Genomic DNA, 18,239 nt, shown 5'->3' with positions numbered 1-18,239 from the left:
ACCCTGATTCCCAGTCCCCTTCCACTGCAGATGAAGAAACTAAGCCAGGGGTCAGTTAAGAAATCTTAAATGTGAGTGGAATGTGAGGTTTGTTTTAAAATGATAAAAAAAGATTGAGACAGATGGTAAAAAAGCATACAGGAGCACAAATGTGTATGATAGTTTTTGGAATCAATTATTTGACACCATCACAGGACTTAAGATTTATATATCCATGGAGCCAGTAAATCTGGGAATTGGTCCACAGAGATGGTGGGGGACACCTGTTCATAATTTCTGCAACACCTTATCAGTAAAATCAGAAAACAGGAAACAACCTAGGTACCCCTTCAGCAGGAAAGGGAGCAGCCATAGAATGGAATCCTTACAGCAGAAAATTTGCCAGGAAAATGGAAACTACCTAAGATAGACATTGTTGATTGGGCAACTCCTATCAAAAATGGTATATACACTGAGTTTTCATATCTGTTTTAAATCTCTAGGCATGGCAGGACTGACAGTACAACAAGTTTTTAATAGGCCACATCTATCCAGGAAAAAGAATTAGCAAGAGAATAGAAGTCAGGATTAGCTGTGGTTATCCCAGGAGAAGGTGGGCATGAAATTTGATGGATAAAGAAGCAAAGCAGAAGCCAGGAGGTGGAAAGAGGGAACAGCCCAGAAAACAGAGCCAGGTTCCAGCTTCTAGGCCTGTGCACACCTGTGTGAGAGCCCTTGAGCAGGATATTTCACTGTGAAGGTGCTGTGCAGAACAGCCCAACCTCTGGGATGTTTCTCAGGTTAGCTACTCCTGGGATATCTCCCATGATTTGCTGTGCGAGGATTTGCACATAGTTTGAGTGTGTCTCCCTAAGGTTTATGTGTGGGGAGTCTTGGTCCCCAGTGAGGTGGTGTTGAGAGGTAGTAGAACCTTCAAGAGGTGAGGCCTATCGGATGTGACTAGTCACAAGCTCCTTCATGATGGGATTGATAATGGTTTCAAAGAATGGGTTGGGTCTCCGAGATTGGTTCCTGAGAAAATGGGTTGTTATAGAAGCCTGAATCCAGCCTCTCCCTATCCTCTCCCACCATAATTCCATCTGCCATATTATGATGCAGTCAAGAGGTCCTTCACCAGACTCAACAAGGTGATTCTACCCAATCTTAGACTTTCATTACTGCAAGCTAAATAAACCTCTTTCCTCTTATGATACCCAGGTATTTTGTTATAACAATGGAAAACTGATTATGATGCACTATCAATTAAAAGAATAGCATCTGCCTACATGCCATACTCCATGCTAGCAGTTTCATCAACCCATTTGTGGTTCTCTTCATGATTCCCAATTCACAATCAAGGGTATTATATGTGTGTGGGGGGGTGGTCGTTCCATAGAGAAACCATGCATAAGTGATTGTAGGTATTGGGACTCTTCTCTCATCGTTCTGCGTCCTGGGCTGGTCCTGGCAGTCCCCATTCTCTACCTCCTCCCTTCATTACATCCTCACGGTCAACACAGAGAGCATTGATGGGTGCTGTCCCTCAGACTGTGTCCACACTGGGCTCTTGGAAGGGGTCTGCATTGCCCCAGGGGGGTATACAAGGAAAACAGAAACCTCAGTTCCTATTTCTAAGTAGAATCTATAAGAAGCATAATTCCTAATGTGTCAGACACAGTTGGCCACTGGCATCCTCCAAGGCTTTGGTTTCAATAGAGAGCACTTTTCTGTGGCCTGTTTAAGTAGATTTTTTCGATTTACCTAGTTTTTACTAAAACAATGCTAATGAAGGATTAGCAAGATTCTTGCAGACTACATGAAGAACACAAGCAAAGCTAATGTGGAAACAGCAGGACCGACTTGTCTTATTCCTGTGGTTCTTTACTTTCATCTCAGAAGTAAAACCCAACCAAAACTAATAATTAGAAAGAAAGAGAAAGAGAGAAGCAGGTGGGGGAAAGAAAGGAACTACTAAAAAGAACATTGAACTGTCTCATTTATGTATTCTACAGTTGGGAATAAGCCTTTCACTAAATAGTATGAATATTTCTGAGGCTTCTCCTTGAGGAGATAGCATTGTTGGTCATATAACCACAAAAATTAGCAAAAACATTTAAGAATAAAGCATCCACCCAGAAGAAATAAACCTTCTTTGTCGTTTTTTGTTTTGTTTTGTTTTCTGTAACGTTAAAATTCATAAATATTCAAGCCAAGCATTCCACAAAATTTCAGTCTTCTTAATGATAAATATTAAAAGGATTCCTGGGGTTTCTTATTTTTTTAGCAACAGATAAAATGTCACTTAAAAGGAACATTCGTTTTTCCTGACAACAAGCATAACTATAAATAAGTAAATATAACTCTATTGAGGGTGAATGCATTATTTCATTAATAAGTGTGCCTCCTTCAAACAATCTTGACCCATATTCCCACAAATTCTGCCCTGCACTGAGAGCCCATGAAACTAGGAAACAAGTACAATCCACACGGAAGACAACACCATACAACCAGGAAACCTCCTGATTAACCTAGTGACTACAGAGACAGACACTTAACAAGTCTGAGCTTTTTTAACAATAACGAAGTCTCCTTATAATCCAAAATAAATTATTTTAATTTTCCTTTCCAAGGAAATGATGAAGTAACTCAGGATAGTGCAACAGCTCTCAAAGATGGCATTTCTTTATGGCTCAGGGAAACTGACTCATGCTGGTCCAAAGTTCACAATTATGTAAGTTACTAGCTTTCTAGTCTAATATTCAGATATTTTATATGTTATGGTTTGGACCTAGTCTCCAGGGCAGCAAAGTTTAGAGGTGGGGTTTTGGGAAAGTAATTGGATCATGAGGGTCTGACATCATCAGAGAATTGTTAGTCCTTTGATAGCTGAATGGATGGCTAAGAGGAGGTAGAAACTGTAGGCAGGTGGGGCACAATTGGAGGAAGTAGCTTACTGAAGGTGTGCCCTTTGAGACTGGATCTTGTACCCTCCCCTCCTCTTTCTCTCTCACACATGCCTTTATGGTCACCATGAGCCTAGAAGTTTTCTTCTACTAAACCCTTCTACCATGATGTTCTGCTTCCTCTCAGACCAAAAGCAATGGAGCTGGTCAACCATGGACTAAAAACATAAGCCCAAACCAATGTATTTTCTTCCTTTAAATTTGTTCATGTCAGGTGTATTGGTCCCAGAAAGGGAAAGCTATCGCTCTGTGCAAGCTTCAGAGGCAGTGACATCTGATAATAGTCAGGTCCAAGTATGGTACTTAATGAGCTGCAGGCCTGAAAACCTATATCCATGGGGGACTTCATACCTATCCTGATCCAAGTGTTCAGGGAAAAGGGCACTTAGGAAATTCTTGGTTCTACTTTGGCATGGGGAAGACTGTTATCTGCCAAAAATCCATGAAGATAAAGGTATATTTCATAGAATGGGTATGATTTAAATCCATTGTCACTCCAAAGTTAATGGCAACAATTTCACGTGCCACACTACTGTAGGTAAGAACCATTAACATTTTTGATCACTTTGTTCCAGGCATGTGACTATTATTATTTGTCTTTGGAGTAGCCATTTAAACTGTTCTGATTTTCCTATTTTAAAGATCAAAAAACTAAAACTCACAAGATCACAGTGATTCATCCAATGACCTAGAGCTAGGAGGGAGAAAGATCTGGATGTAGAAGTGTCTGGGGGCAAAGTTCAAGCTCTTGAGACAATAACTACACTGAGAAGCCAGATGTGTCTTTGGAAAAGTCCTGCACATCATTCATTAATAAATATTTTTTAAGCAACCACAAATGCCAAGAACTGCACTGGGTACCACTAGTAGGGAGTGAGCACTGCCAGAGCTCAACTTCCAGGGGAGAGTCAGAGATGACACAGAGATCATACCAGGCCTGCAGCAGGAGAGGAGGGCATGTCCTGAGCTGGCGCTGGGGAGCCCAGCCTTTGAGCCCATTTTGTGGAGGTGACATTGGTGTCGAGACTTGAGGAACAAAAATAGGGACATAGCAACCATACCATAAAGGACACAATGGCTCTGCAATCTTTGGTTCAAGGAACAGCTCATATCCATCATGTGTGTGTATTAGGCTGCTTTTTTTGTTTGTCACCATGTGCCACAACTTGCTTTATCAAAAAAGGCATAATGGAGTGGATGTGGCGAAAAAGGCACACTCATACATTGCTGGTGGAGTTGCAAATTGGTGCAGTCACTCTGGAAAGCAGTATGGAGATTCCTCAGAAAACTTGGGATGGACCCACCTTTTGAACCAGTTATCCCACTCCTCAGTTTATACCCAAAGGACTTAAAATCAGCAAACTATAGTAACACAGGTACATCAATGTTTATAGCAGCTCAATTCACAATAGCTAGATTGTAGAACCATCCTAGATGCCTTTCAACAGATGAATGGATAAAGAAACTCTGGTACATATATAAAATGGAATATTATTCAGCCATAAAGAAGAAGAATATTATGGCATTTGCAAATAAATGGATGGAATTGGAGAATATCATGCTAAGTGAAATAAGCCAAGCCCAAAAAACCAAAGGCTGAATGTTTTCCCTGATAAGTGGAGAATGATATATAATGGGGAAGAGGAGGTGGGGAATGAGAGAATAATGGGGAAACTTTAGAATATGTAGAAGAAAATGAGAGGGAGGGGGTATGAAAAATGGTGGAATGAGACAGACATAATTACCCTATGGACATGTATGATTACGTGAATGGTATGAATCTACATTGTGTACAACCATAGAAATGAAATGATGTACCCCATTTATGTACAATGAATCAAAATGCAGTCTGTAAAAAATTAAAAGCTAAATTTAAATAGAGAGAGAGAGAGAAAAGGCATAATGGAGGCAGTGGGAATGAATGTGCAACCTTGACAGTCCATGGAGTACAGAGTTTCACCCACAAAAGCCAGCATGTTCAGAGAATGTGACTCATTACTAGAAAACCTAGGTCCAAGTGCAGTTCCACCACTTTCAACAGTGTGGTCTAGGGTTGAGAAATTAGCCTATCTGAGCCTCAATTTCTGCCACCTTAAAAATAGGAAAAACAAGCAGTTACAAGTTTTGAGGGAATAAAATATATCTAAGAATAAAAGTGTTTTATAATATTGCATATCATTTTTTGTTTTATAGTCTTCTATAACTAGAGTATTCCAGACAAAAGGTATGATGGCTTCTGTCTACTTAGGACTAAAATAGTTTCCCCCTATCCATGAGGGATGCTTTATATAATCCAGGGATTATATGGATTCCTAGATGCACTGTTTTTTTCCAGTATATACTTACATACTTATGATAAAGGTCAGTTTGGAAAAAAGTTACAGTAAGAGATTAACAACAATGATAATAAAATAGAAGAATTATAAGTACATTCTATAAGTTATGTGTTCTCTTTCTCTCTCAAAATAGTCTATTTTTCTATACTGGGGTCACAGTTGACTATGTAACTGAAACCTAGAAAAGCAAATCCACAGGCAAGGGGGCCTGTCATACACTCCTTGATCACACAAATGGCTGTCACAAACCTAGTGATGGCCTGAAGCCCCTAAATCCATTATAAAACACAAATGAATGTTCAGATTTTAACTTCCTGAAAGTTGAGGTATTTTAATTCTCATAATTATTTAAAGTTTCTGATACTGGTTTAGTCTTTCGGTGTCAACTACTAATCAGAAACCTTATCAGGCACTACTACACTACTATTATTCCTGAATCTGATAAAGTAGAGCAACTGGTCCAAAATTCTTTCCAGATTAATTTTCACTCTAGTTTGTAGCATTCTTCTTCTTCTTTTTTTAATCTGCAGCACTTTCTGTGGATGATAGCAATGTCAAATGAAAACTCAAATTCAGTTCACACAGAGTCAACCTCAAGGACTCCACACAAGACTTATCTTTGGTTGGGTTGCACAACACACCAACTTCCTCCTGAGGAAATCCCACAATCTTACTCTTGTTGGTCTCACCACATCCAATGGTTGGTCTCAGCCCTAGCACAGAGGGATGGGGATGCTTGCAGGTGGGAAGCTAGCCAGAACTCAGCAGTGTTTGCATGCTAGACTCTCCTGCATTGGTCTGTTTGCCCACTGTGGGACCACAGTTCCTGGATAGAAGTCCACAGTATGGAGGTAGGCACCTCCAGGTGACAAATTATAACCAGCCAACCATTCACTGTTGAAGATGGTGTGAATATCTAACAATCCTAGATTAAAGATACTAAAGTTCTCAAGCACAGAAATACTACATCCCTACAACAACAGTCACCTGTCAGATGATTAGATTCAGATACAGGCTTGCACTGTGCTTGACACTAATAAAAATGTACCATATTCTCCATCCTCTCCCTCTACCCACAACTCTTCAGTGCACATAGACTGGCCACAAAAGCTTCGGCATCTCTTAGTACCTCTTCCAGTGTGGTGTCTGAGATTCCATATCCCGTCAGGTGCAATTGCTCTAAGTTTTGATCCAGGGCCTCAAAGAGCTCCCTGAAGCAGGCCTTGTCTGCATCCTTTGGAATGGCAAAGGTCAGCTCACTCTCACTGCTGTCTTTGAGAAATGCTTGTGGAACATAGAGCTGTATCAGGGATGTGACATGAGCTAGGTCCTTGGGATCATAGAGCTCAGGAACAGAGACCTATCAAAAAGAAAACAGAGTGAGAAACCAGTAAGGGATGTCAATTCAAAGACATAGTAATTACCTGTGTACTCAGAAGCAAATTATGTATAAATTCTACTTCAAAAACTTGAATGGGATACTGCATTTAAGTGACAGGCATTTCAATGATACATTATGTATTTTTTTTGGTTTCTTCTTTTTTAAAATATAAATCAATGTGCTGGGGATGTAGCTCAGTGATAGAGTGCTTGCCTAGTATGTCTAAGGCCCAGGGTTCAATCAATCCCCATCACCACAAGTAGTAGTAATAATATAAATCCACATTGATAAATCTGTCAAGATCAGACCCATGTGCCCATCTTACAGGCACTGCAGCCAACCTCCAGGGAGTCTGTATTCATGAGGCATCCTCCATCCCATGGAAGAATCACAAGGAGACTCAACTTCTAGCGAATGGATTGCAAGAAACAGGGTTAAGTCTTCTTAAAAGGGAGACAAGGAATCCCAATTGAAGAAGAAAACAAGCTCTTTCAAGGATAGCAAGATATTCACTCTAAATTAGAGAGGAGGCAAATGGGAACAACAGCACAGAGGTCAAGGCAGACTTTCTGCAGGTCACCATGGATCAGACATAGTCACTGAGAGCTGACATTGACTTCCCACACCCCCCAGTTCAACTCCACAGCTACCATGGCTGCCCTGTGACGTCAGGCAATGATGTTGCAAACGTGAGACGGGTTGTCCCCAGTTCCACCACATTTGCTATACCTCCTTAGTACTCTGCTTCTGACTTGTGGCAAAGTTTTAGGGTCCTAAATAAAGAGAGTATCGTTATCAGCAAAATGTTTCTAAAATACTTGGCAGCAGCTCCTAGTACCTGTCAGGTAATTCTGAGCCCTCGTGTATTTTCTTCTAGCAGATAAAATGCATCCTCGGGTTCACGAAGCCTAGCTCCTGCTGCTCATCCCTGGAGGGACGCATTTTGGCAACTGACCATTGTACACAAAAGGCTTCCACTTATCCTCGCATGACTGTCACTATTTGTTCCTTATGCCACACATAGGAAGAGAACTTCCCCAGTGAAACCAAACAGCAGTACTCCTTACTTGCTTTGTGAGTGTCAGGTTGAGTCCCTGGCCATAGGCTTCTGTCAAGCAGACAGGAGGACCGCAGCACCTCAGCCTCCCCTGCTGTAGGACGGCCACTCGGTCACTGAGCATCTCAGCTTCATCCAGGTGGTGGGTGGTGAAGATGATGGTGCGACCTAGGTCCAAGCACAGGCCACATCAGAATCAGTGTGACAAAGGCTCTGGGGAGGACCATGTATTCTTCCTTGGAATGGTAGGTCCTTGACACAGTTGAAAAGCAGTCACCAATTTTAAGTAGGAACAACTGAAATGTGTGCTGTGGAAAAAACCAAGCCAAGACCACCTTGCAAATTAAAGACTCTTCAACTGTTTTTCCTCTATAGTTTCTCCAAAGATCATGGCTGCTGTTTTTATAAATCTCCATCCCCTCCTGGATGCAGGGGGTGGGGGCCACTCTGCCAGGCACTCATGGTGAAACTGAGGTGCAAAACACAAAGTCCCTTTGCCAGAATCTTGTTCCTTAATTCTTAGAGGCAGATAACCACATGAATGTAAAGAAGATACAGAAATGTTTAAAAGCTGGGTGAGCATCTTTCTCTTCTTCTCCGATCTTCTACAGGCTATAGCCTACAAAAGTGCTATTGCATAAGAAAACCACAAGTTCCAGGTTGAGCCATGGAGTAATCTTTAAACATGACTATGACCAATGTGATCCTGCACTATGTATACTCAGAAAAATGAGAGATTATATTCTATTTATGCATAATCTATCAAAATGCATAAATGCATTCTACTGTCATGTACAACTAATCAGAACAAATAAAACAAAAATTTGTTTTAAAATGACCATGTCTGAAATTGTCCTGGCATATATGGGTACCTTTAGGGATCAGGGATGATGGAACCATGTGGATTCATTCATTTGGGCCTTTCCAGGAGGTGACACTTCCCTGAGTACCCCAGACAGGGATGCTGTTTCAATGTTCAGTTCATATGTATCCTCCATGAATTCTAGCATCTTGTAAAGTTTTATTACCTTTCCTTGGGAGAAAGAGGTCTCAAATTTACCTTAGAAGAGCAGAGACCAGAGAAGCAAAAAGTAAAATTTATTTCAGCAACGTAAAGAGAAGCTGTTTTGACTTTTAGTTTCTACTCTCTCATTGGTTTACATTGAGCCCCATCTAACTGTTCTATCAAGTAGAACAAATGTATTGATTGATTCTGGTTATAAAAGCAAACTTTCAAAGAGATAAAAATGAACATATTTTTAACCCTATTTGATTTTATATTTTTCAATAGAGAGGAAGAATTAAAAGACTATGCCTTTAATTCATTTTATGAAATCCATCTTTAAAGAAATCATGAAATATAGACCCAAGAGCAGCAGGGAGTAGGGCCCACAGGGACCAGGTCTTGCTATAGATGTATTCTAAAGACCAGGGACTATTACTTTGCCCCTTAGTCCTTTGATGCTAAGAAAATGTGCTCAACTCCTGGCCTGGGATCAGAGGCAGGTTAGTTACTTTGATTATAGCTATTATGCAGTTCAGATATGTTCCCATACAATGAAGTAGTCTAAAATTAGAAGTCCACTTGAATCTAAATTTCCAAATGAGAAAGAGAAAGTAGAATGGTGGTTGCTAGGGGCTGCAGGGATTGGAGAAGGAACAAGAAGATTTTGGCTATGAAGATATGAAGTTTCAGTTATGCAGGATGAATGAGTTTTGGAGACCTATTGCACAGCATGCTGACTATGGTTAATAATAATGCATTGTATACATGAAATTGCTAAGAGATTAGAACTTAAATGTTCTCAGTACACACACACAACAATAGTTTGTGAGGCAATGAACCTGTTAATTAGCTTCATATGATCAATTCATGATGTATGCACTTAGGAAAACATTACATTGTATACAACAAAAACATGCAATCTGCATTGTCAAATATGCCTTTGTAAGGCAGTTATAGTAAATAAATAACATAAATTTTCAACAAATTTAAAACAGTCACAGAAGTTTGAGCCATGATGGTTCCTTAGTGCTCTTAGGGCAACTTGAGACACATCCTAAATCTCAAAGGACAATATTATTACTCTGTTTTCCCCTAAGACACTCTTCCATTGTTTCTCTCCCTGATTCAGATGGCATGTTCTACCTCCTTTCCTCCAAAAGTGGTAACTCCTGCATTTTCCTTCTCTCATCTGTTTTAATAATAATAACAATGACTGCCTGTCATAGATCAAGCACCCACATAGTAGATATTGAGTTATGCGCTTTCACATACAGCACATTCACTTCTTGCAAAATCCTACGAGATGATACAGTTGTCTTAATTTTCAAATGAGAAAACTGAAGTTCAGAAGAATTTGACCATTTCTCCAGATCACACAGCAAATATAGACCAAGCATCAAATTCAGTACAGGGATTTAGTTGTGATATGCCAACTCAGTCTGGTATCTTCTGCTTTCTTATTGATCTTTACATGAGAGGCGCAGAAGTAATGGCACCAGGGCTGATCAAAAGATCACATTGTTTCCCACTAAGTAAGAAATACACACATGAAATTCCCAGTAGGTTGAGCACCTAGTGTACTAGTGTTCTGATAGAAGAATCTCTTTCTACTCAGCAGGTATCATTTGTTTTTGTACGGTCTTGGATCTATCTTTCAGAGCTCTATCAGTTAGTTACCTGAAGGTTTGGGGCTGTTTCTAGAAATGGTTGTATATTTAGAGTTTTGAAGATGCATTTTTTTCTTTCAGTACTGCCTATCTAATCTGTTTACACCCTATTGATTTTGCACTTCAATCAATGCAGGGACAATTCCAAAGGAATCCTCAAAAGACCAAAAAACAACAACAAAAAAATCATCCTAAGCAGTGAATAACAGTGAGAAATATTATAAAAAAGTATTTGAAGAAAGCTGTCTTTTTCTTAGACTTACATTGTATTTGGTTTTCTGTCTAAAGTAACCTTTCTGTTCATTACTCAAAGGTTCTGTCAGCTAAACCTTTCCAAGAGTTCATCTCTGATTTTTTTTAAAATAAGCAAGAGCAGTGGGCTTTCAGTATTTCATTTGCACAACAATTCATGGTGCAGAGGTAGTGTAATCTACTTGTCTATCTCTCATCCCTCTTCTTTATCAGTTCACACTTGCAGTGGCAGGGAAATTACTAGTCCAATTTAAATTAGAGTCATCTCAAAATGTAATCAGTTCCTTTAAGTGACATTCAGTGTCTTGCACAAAAGGTTCACATTTCCTCATTTCTGCCCTCTACCTTTATCTCCAAAGGTCACTTAGGCAAATGGAACAAGAAGCCTTGGGGAAGGATTAGGATACTTGCATACATTGTGGTCAGCCGCCTCTGGTCTCCCGGAGACCACCTGGTGCTGTGCCCCTCCTGGCCTTAGTGTCTGTGGATTGTGCAACAAGCCCAAAAGGATCAGGTCTCAGAGTACAGATGCTCCCTGGTTCCTTCCACCTTGATTAGGTCCTTCTGGCCTCATATCCCTAAATTTATCCTTGCTTCCATCTAGTCAGTTTCAAGTCCACCCTTTACCCCAGTCTTTCATAGCACCATCTTTAGCAAGCTCTGTCTCCTCAGTGTTGAAGCCCGTGGCCGGGGAAAGAGCAGGAATACCTCCTGGGTCCCAGCATTCCACTCAGCCTCATCGACTTTGGTAGCTGCACAGAACTGAGGAGTCAGAACCACCCACATGGAGCATGCTTTTCTCATGAATTGCCAAGCCCAAAGTTAGAATGGGGAAAAAAAAAATTAAAACACACACATACACACACACATTTGTTAGTTATCCCTGATTCCTTCTCTGTCTTCTTTTTCCAGATTTCCTCTAAAATTGTGGGACAGGAATAGGATCATTCCTTTTTTTGCCCCTTCTTCTTTCTCACTCTACCCTATGGTAGGTCATAAGTGACAGACTGAAGAATCCTTTCTGAGCCTCCTGAGTTCAGCTCTCTGGATGGTTAAAAAAAAAAAAAAAAAGTAAAGGTCCTTTCTTTTATTTTCCTTCAATAATATAAACCCCAGGATTCAGGTCAAGTAGAAGGCATTGTGCTAAAAAAAAAAAAAAAGAAAAAAGAAAAGAAAAAGAAAGAAAGAAAGAAAGAAAAAAAAGCAAAATATGTTTTAAAAAAGGACATTTTGTAAGATTCTGTATTAATCTTGCTTCTGAAAGCTTCTAAATGTATTCACCAGCACCAAGATATATATCACTATTGCCCATGTTTCTTTCCAAACAAACATGTTTCTGTATAAAATCCCTGTAGCTGTGCTTCCTAGATATCTAAACTACAGAAAGAACCAGAAGTTGGACATCAGTAACTGCCCATCATATGCTCTCCACTGAAATTAAGAAATAATAGAGAGGAGAAACATTGACCCTCTAAATCAGTTACATGAGTTTCACCATGTATTCCATCAATTTTCTCTACAGTTGTGTGAGCCCATCTCATGCTCATCTCTCTACACCTCAGTTTCCTCATCTGAGAAAAGAAGGTGCTAGGGCTTGTATCTTAAATATCCCCCCAAAGGTCTATGTATTAAAAGCTTGGTCCCCAGCCTGTGTCACTATTGGGAGGTGGTGGAACCTTCAGGAGGTGGTGCCTGGTGGAAGGAAGTTGGGTCACTGGGAACACGTTCATGAAGGGAATGTCAGGGCCCTGGTCCCTTCCTGTCTCCCTCGTTGCTTCCCAGCCACAAGGTAAACATCTTCACCACATGATCCCACCATGAGAAACTGTACTACAACAGGCCCAAAGCAATAGAGTCAACCAACTATGAACTGAAACCTCTGAAACCATAAGCCCAGATAGATCTTTGCTCCTTGTATTAACCATCTAGGTATTTTCCAATAGCATCAGAAGACTCACACAGGAGGGTTGATCCTAGATGATCTTTAAGGTTTTTTCTACTCACCCATGCTTCTACAATGGAGCACCATATTGCCAAAGACAATATCAACTGAAATCACATATTATATTGCTCACTGAGGGTTGCATTGCTAATATTGAGAGGATAAACACAAAGTAAGCATTTCTGAGCACTACAGAGCTATTATCAAACATATCTTAAAATTGTCTGAAGATTCTATTTATTCTAGAAAGAATAAGATATCCTTATTGTGACTGGGCATGGTGGTGTACACCTGTAATCCCACCAGCAGGTGGGACTGAGACAGGAGGATTGCGAGTTCAACGTCAATCTCAGTAACTTAGCAAGACCCTAAGCAACTCAGCGAGATCCTGTCTCTAAATAAAATATTTTTTTTTAAAGGCTGGGGATGTGACTCAGTGGTTAAGCACCCCTGAGTTCAATTCCTGGTACCAAAGAAAAAGATATCCTTATTGTGAAAGTGACTTGATTTTCACATACAATAGCTATCCATTCCCTGTGCCACAACATTGCGGGGAGACAAAGTGGAACAAGGCCCAGGTCCTACCTTCCCGGTACTTGAGCAGAATATCCCAGAGGCTGCGCCGGGAGCAAGGGTCCACCCCACTGGTAGGCTCATCCAGAACCACTGTCCTTGATGTCCCCATGAAAGCAATGCCAATTGAGAGCTTCCTCCTCAGGCCTCCAGAGAGAGTTTGAGTTTGTTTGTGCTGATGCTGAATTAGCCCCACATCCTTGAGAGTTCTGAAATAAGAAGAGAGTTTCACTTTTCTCTCCAACACTTGAAAACTTTGCTCTGAATTCCACTCCACCTATAATGAGTCATGGTGATGGAGATCATCATATTAAAGGGGCTTGGGTGCTATATGTGCACAGGAGTCTTTATAGAGTAGTCTTGTCCTTCCACATGAGCAGATGACACCACACCCCTTTGTTAAGTGCAATGCTGGTCAACAGTGTCTGCCAAGTAAAGTGCCTAGAAAATACTTTGATTGTCTCCTTTCTGGAAGAAGCCTCTCAATTTCATTCAGACATCCTGCCAAGGGGAGACCAGGATCCCCTCAATATAGTTGAATGGCTGAGGCACTAGTGTGGTCAGAAGAAGAAAAGTTCCAGGGCTCACTTGAGAAAGATTTTAACTTTCTGGACCACTGTGCACTCAATTTGTATCTCCCAACCTTCGTAAATAATTAGGAAGTTCCAAGGACATGCAACTTGCAAAGTATAAATCACCAATTACCATTAACATAAAGGTAAACCTCTTATTCTCTCAGGGACCTTTCAGTCTTAAGAATTTCAGAAAATTTCAGATACCTAGCCTAAAGACTTCCCTGTGTGAAGCTTCAGCCCCACACCCATGTCTATGACTCCACTATCTATTCTCAGAAATAACTTCTACTCCTTACCATTATTACCCTCTGTTAACTCCACAGGAAGAGACCACCTGATTGAAGTCTCATTCCTTATTCAAGACCCAGTTTAAACAAAGCACCCCTGAAACCTTCCCCTGGCCATCCAAACCAAGTAGGTTTGCTACCCTGTTTTAGGGTTTCTTATCACTTCCAGATAACCAGCAACTGAAGGGCCTTTCTGAACTGAGGGAGACTTTCAGACTATACAGATGCTGACGATTCACAGAGGTTCCACATATTTGAGATTCAGCAAGAGTTGAGTTTGGAAACATTCCAGAATACTAAGCAAAGCACTGAGTGAGTCCCAAGAACTTGCTTGCCTGATGACTAAGTAAATTTTTCATGTCCACTTCATTATTCATATACTTTCTATCCTAACCCAGAAAAAGTTCTAGCTAGCTTCTTAGTGTCTAGTTTTCAGTCTATGCATTTTATATTTAGTCCAAGTTCAGAGTGCACTTTCTGTTGGTTAAATCTCAACCTAAGGTTATAGCAGTAACATATGCCCTTGCTTTCTGTGTTACCCATTGTTGAAAATACATAAGTGGGAAAGAGGAAGATGAATGGTTCAGTTTCAGCAGGAAACCGCTGAACTCTACAGTCTACCAACATGTTCCCACCTGAATGATTCCAATACAGCAGTGGATGTGACTCTCTCAAGTTCAGTCTGGACATAATAATTAGAGATCAGTCAATAGAGAAGACAGACAAGGAAATATGTCAGTAGATTGTCAAATATTTTCAAACATGCATGTTCTGATCATATTTTTACATTAAACCAATCCCCTCTATTTTTTGATTGACATAGCTCAGAATGCCTACATGACCTTTCTGTGTGGACCTGCAGTGCTGCCACACTGCCTACCCCAAACAGGCTGAAAGCCCACCTCCTCATTATGCTTGGCCTTATAATTCAAGAATGGTCTTGACTCTGAGATACCCTAACCCCTACGTGTAGGTCTGTCACAGCACTTTCCCTGCACAGGTGCCAGGCAAAGTGTTAAGTGATGGCACTGTGTTTCTGTAATGGAATGCATTCACACAGGCTGAGGTTTGCTTTCTGTTATCCCTTATGCAACTGGTTAGCGTCAGTGTGTTTCACTCTACATCTGCTTGCTTTTGATGGAAATCTGTTTTTCTGATACATTTTGAACTTTAACATATTAAAATATTTTATGGTCAAATTTACTCATCATTTTTTTTCTTAATTGGTAATACCAAGAGTGATAGACAATAACAATGAGGTAGAGAGAGTAAGTATGAGTCTATTTTATTTGTGTGCATTTTATAAATTCTTGCAAGATTGCACAAAGGTATCTACATGTGCTAGGTGTTTACATTGTACATTTGGGAACAGGGGGAGCAACAAAGCATAGGTCCTTCTCTAGGAGATCAGCATCCTGGGGAGACACCATGTACACATGCCCAACTAGAACACAAGAAGAAACATAGTGCTATGGTAACCCAAAAGAGACTGTGAGTTATGGATCTTGAGAAGTCCAACTTGGAAGTAAAAGTTTCTATTCACCTCAAAAATATAGTAGAATTTAATAATGGGACATTTTTAAAAATATTATGTGCCTTTGTTCAATATTCAGTCAATAAATATGTATTGAGCAAAATAAAATAAAATAAAATAAAATAATGGGTTTGAAGAATGTCATTTATTCATTTTATAAATTTTTCCCCCAAAAGGAATCCAGTAACTTTTTAAATGTTAAAAACTTTCAGCATTTATCCTGGTAATCATAATCAATATTTATTATACATGTATCATATGCCAGGTTCTGTTTTAACTGTTCTGTATATTTAAATAAATATATTCTACACAACTTTACCAACAGGTTTTTCATGTTGTTGGAACCATGATATTTGGGAAACCACGGTAGAGACTATATATATTGTAAACAGATTTCTAAGCAAATGGCAGAGCTAGATTTAAAATTAGCAGTCTAAAACCGGAATACACCATTATAGCATACTGGCATCCACTGGGTCACTGTGACACCCATTGGATATAGCTGTTAATCATCCCTCTTTTGATAGGGTCTAGAGTTCTTCCTCAAGTATGTTATGTTTATTTTCCCAGAATAAAGCATGTATCCTGATTATTTAATTTGTACTTATGCATATCCATGCATGCAATATCCATTAACATCAATGAAGGGCAAAGGACTTGACTTGTTCTCCAGGAGAAGATATATTCCTGGAACTCTAAGCTACAAGGTATTGTCTGGAGAGAGTAGAACATTGCCTGAAGAGCTATAAAGTTCAGTCATTTCCATTTCATTGGTTTCTGAGTATAATTCAGATACTTTGATTAGATTTAAAATTGGAGAAGTATTATGGTTTAGATCTGGAAGGTCCCCAAGAAAGTTCATGTGTTGAAAGCATGGTCTCCAATACATCAAGGTTCAGAGGGGTTTTAGGACATGATTGGATAGTAAGGGTTGTAATCTCATCAGTAGGTTAATCAATTTGATGAATTAATAATGTGAATGGAATAATAGGTGGTAACTGAAGGTAAGTGGGGTGTGGCTGGAGGAGGTAAATCACTAGGAGCATTGCCTTGGAAAGTATATCTTTCCCTGTTCCCTTTCTCTGTTTTTCCTCCTTCCCTACTGCCATGCCCTCTGCCACAATGTTCTGCCTCATCCTGGGGCTAGAGCAATGTAGTTGTTCAACCATGTACTGAGGCCTCTGAAGCTGTAAGCCAAAATAAATCTGTTTGCTTTTAAATTGTTCTGGTCAGGTATTTTAGTCACAGCAACGAAAACAATTGAGCAGAAAACAATTTGTAAACGTTAGTCAAATATTTTTACTTGGTAATTTTTCTTCAAAAGTCCAAGGTAATAGAGGGGCTGGTATTTTTCTAATTACCAATCTGTAACATAACAAAAAGAAATTTACTTTCTGTAAATTTAAATTTCCAAATTCCTTCTCAAAATAACATGAAAATTCTCTAACTGAGAACATTGCTAAGCAGCAGGAAAAGGCGGAAAGGACTTTCTTTCATATTGACCCCACTTACCTACCAGAGAATGTGTTTTAGAGGCTTCTCTTCAGGCATCCATTCATTCATTCAATAAATATTTACTGAACCCCTACATTGCATGGTACTTGCCACCTACTCGGCTAGAGAAATAAATTGAATCTTATCTCTAGTTTTAAAAAAAGTATGTAAGGAAATCAGACAGCAAATTATAATAAAATATGAGAAAGGTAATAGGAAAGCCCCAGGCATTGTGGGAAATTTTAATCCATTGTAGGGCATTCTGGGTTCACCATCACCAATCCCAATCACTCACGACCAATGTAAACCCTAGACCTTAGCTTTCCAGCAACCATAGCTCCTCCAGTGTCTCAATTCCGTGCATTCTTTTCTGATTGCATCTATATTTAAAGCCCCTCTCTCTACTCAGCAATCACTTAACTCCACAAAAATCAATTTTTCATCTTTCCTCTTTCCTTGATATCCTTCCTTCCCTCACTTCTAAGTTTTAAGTCCACAGTTACCAATATAATCACTTCTTTGTATGTACTCTTAACCCTGAAAAATGTTGAAGCGGAGTAGAGGCTTCCTTTGCCTCCTGCTATCTTACTAGAACCAACTGTCTTGCCTCCTGCTATCTTACCTGAACCAACTGTGCTCTCAGGAGAGCCAATTGCCAGCTCTTCTTCTAGGACCCTTTCCCTGCCCACTATAGGCTGTGTTCCACCAAGCCTCTAGTGCATCCCAATCATCCATTCTATATTGAACCACTCTCAGCAATGTACAAATATGTTGCTATGAGTTCTGTCTTTGAAGCATCCTCCTCTTGACCTCACTTTTCCATTCTGGTTCCATCCCATTTATTTTCTCCCTTTTGCAGAAAAACTCCTGGAAAAAATGTATTGTTACCAATTTTTCTCCTTCTCTTTTCTCTTTAACTGACACCAGCAAGGCCTTTACCCCTAGCACATTACTGACATGGCTTTTTTGGAAGGCACCAATGACTTCTGCATGTGAGTTCCAAAGGTATTTCTCATACGTGGCCTACAACAGCACAGATGCACTGATCTTCCTCCTCCTCAGTGAGCTTGGTTCACCCTTTTGTCTTCCCCCTTCTTTCTTGGTTTCTCTTACCTTTGATTTGTTCCTCCTCATCAGCCCTTCATTGTATCACTGTGTCTCTCCACTCTCCCTGCACACATGCCCTCATTGAT

General features: G+C 39.9%; 1 protein-coding gene across 1 annotated transcript in view; it reads right to left on the bottom strand.

Moving 5' to 3' along the window:
• Abca13 (ATP binding cassette subfamily A member 13) overlaps positions 1-18,239 on the bottom strand; it is a 475,698-nt gene that overhangs the window by 242,191 nt on the left and 215,268 nt on the right. Inside the window, 3 exon segments of the mRNA XM_047562044.1 lie at positions 6,408-6,638; positions 7,727-7,884; positions 13,169-13,365. Of these exon segments, the coding sequence (XP_047418000.1) occupies positions 6,408-6,638; positions 7,727-7,884; positions 13,169-13,365 (586 nt within the window).

The sequence above is a fragment of the Sciurus carolinensis genome, chromosome 8 (assembly GCF_902686445.1).
Source record: "Sciurus carolinensis chromosome 8, mSciCar1.2, whole genome shotgun sequence".
Lineage (NCBI taxonomy): Eukaryota > Metazoa > Chordata > Mammalia > Rodentia > Sciuridae > Sciurus > Sciurus carolinensis.
Note: the sequence above shows the minus strand (reverse complement) of the source record. Positions and strands in the feature narration are given on the sequence as shown.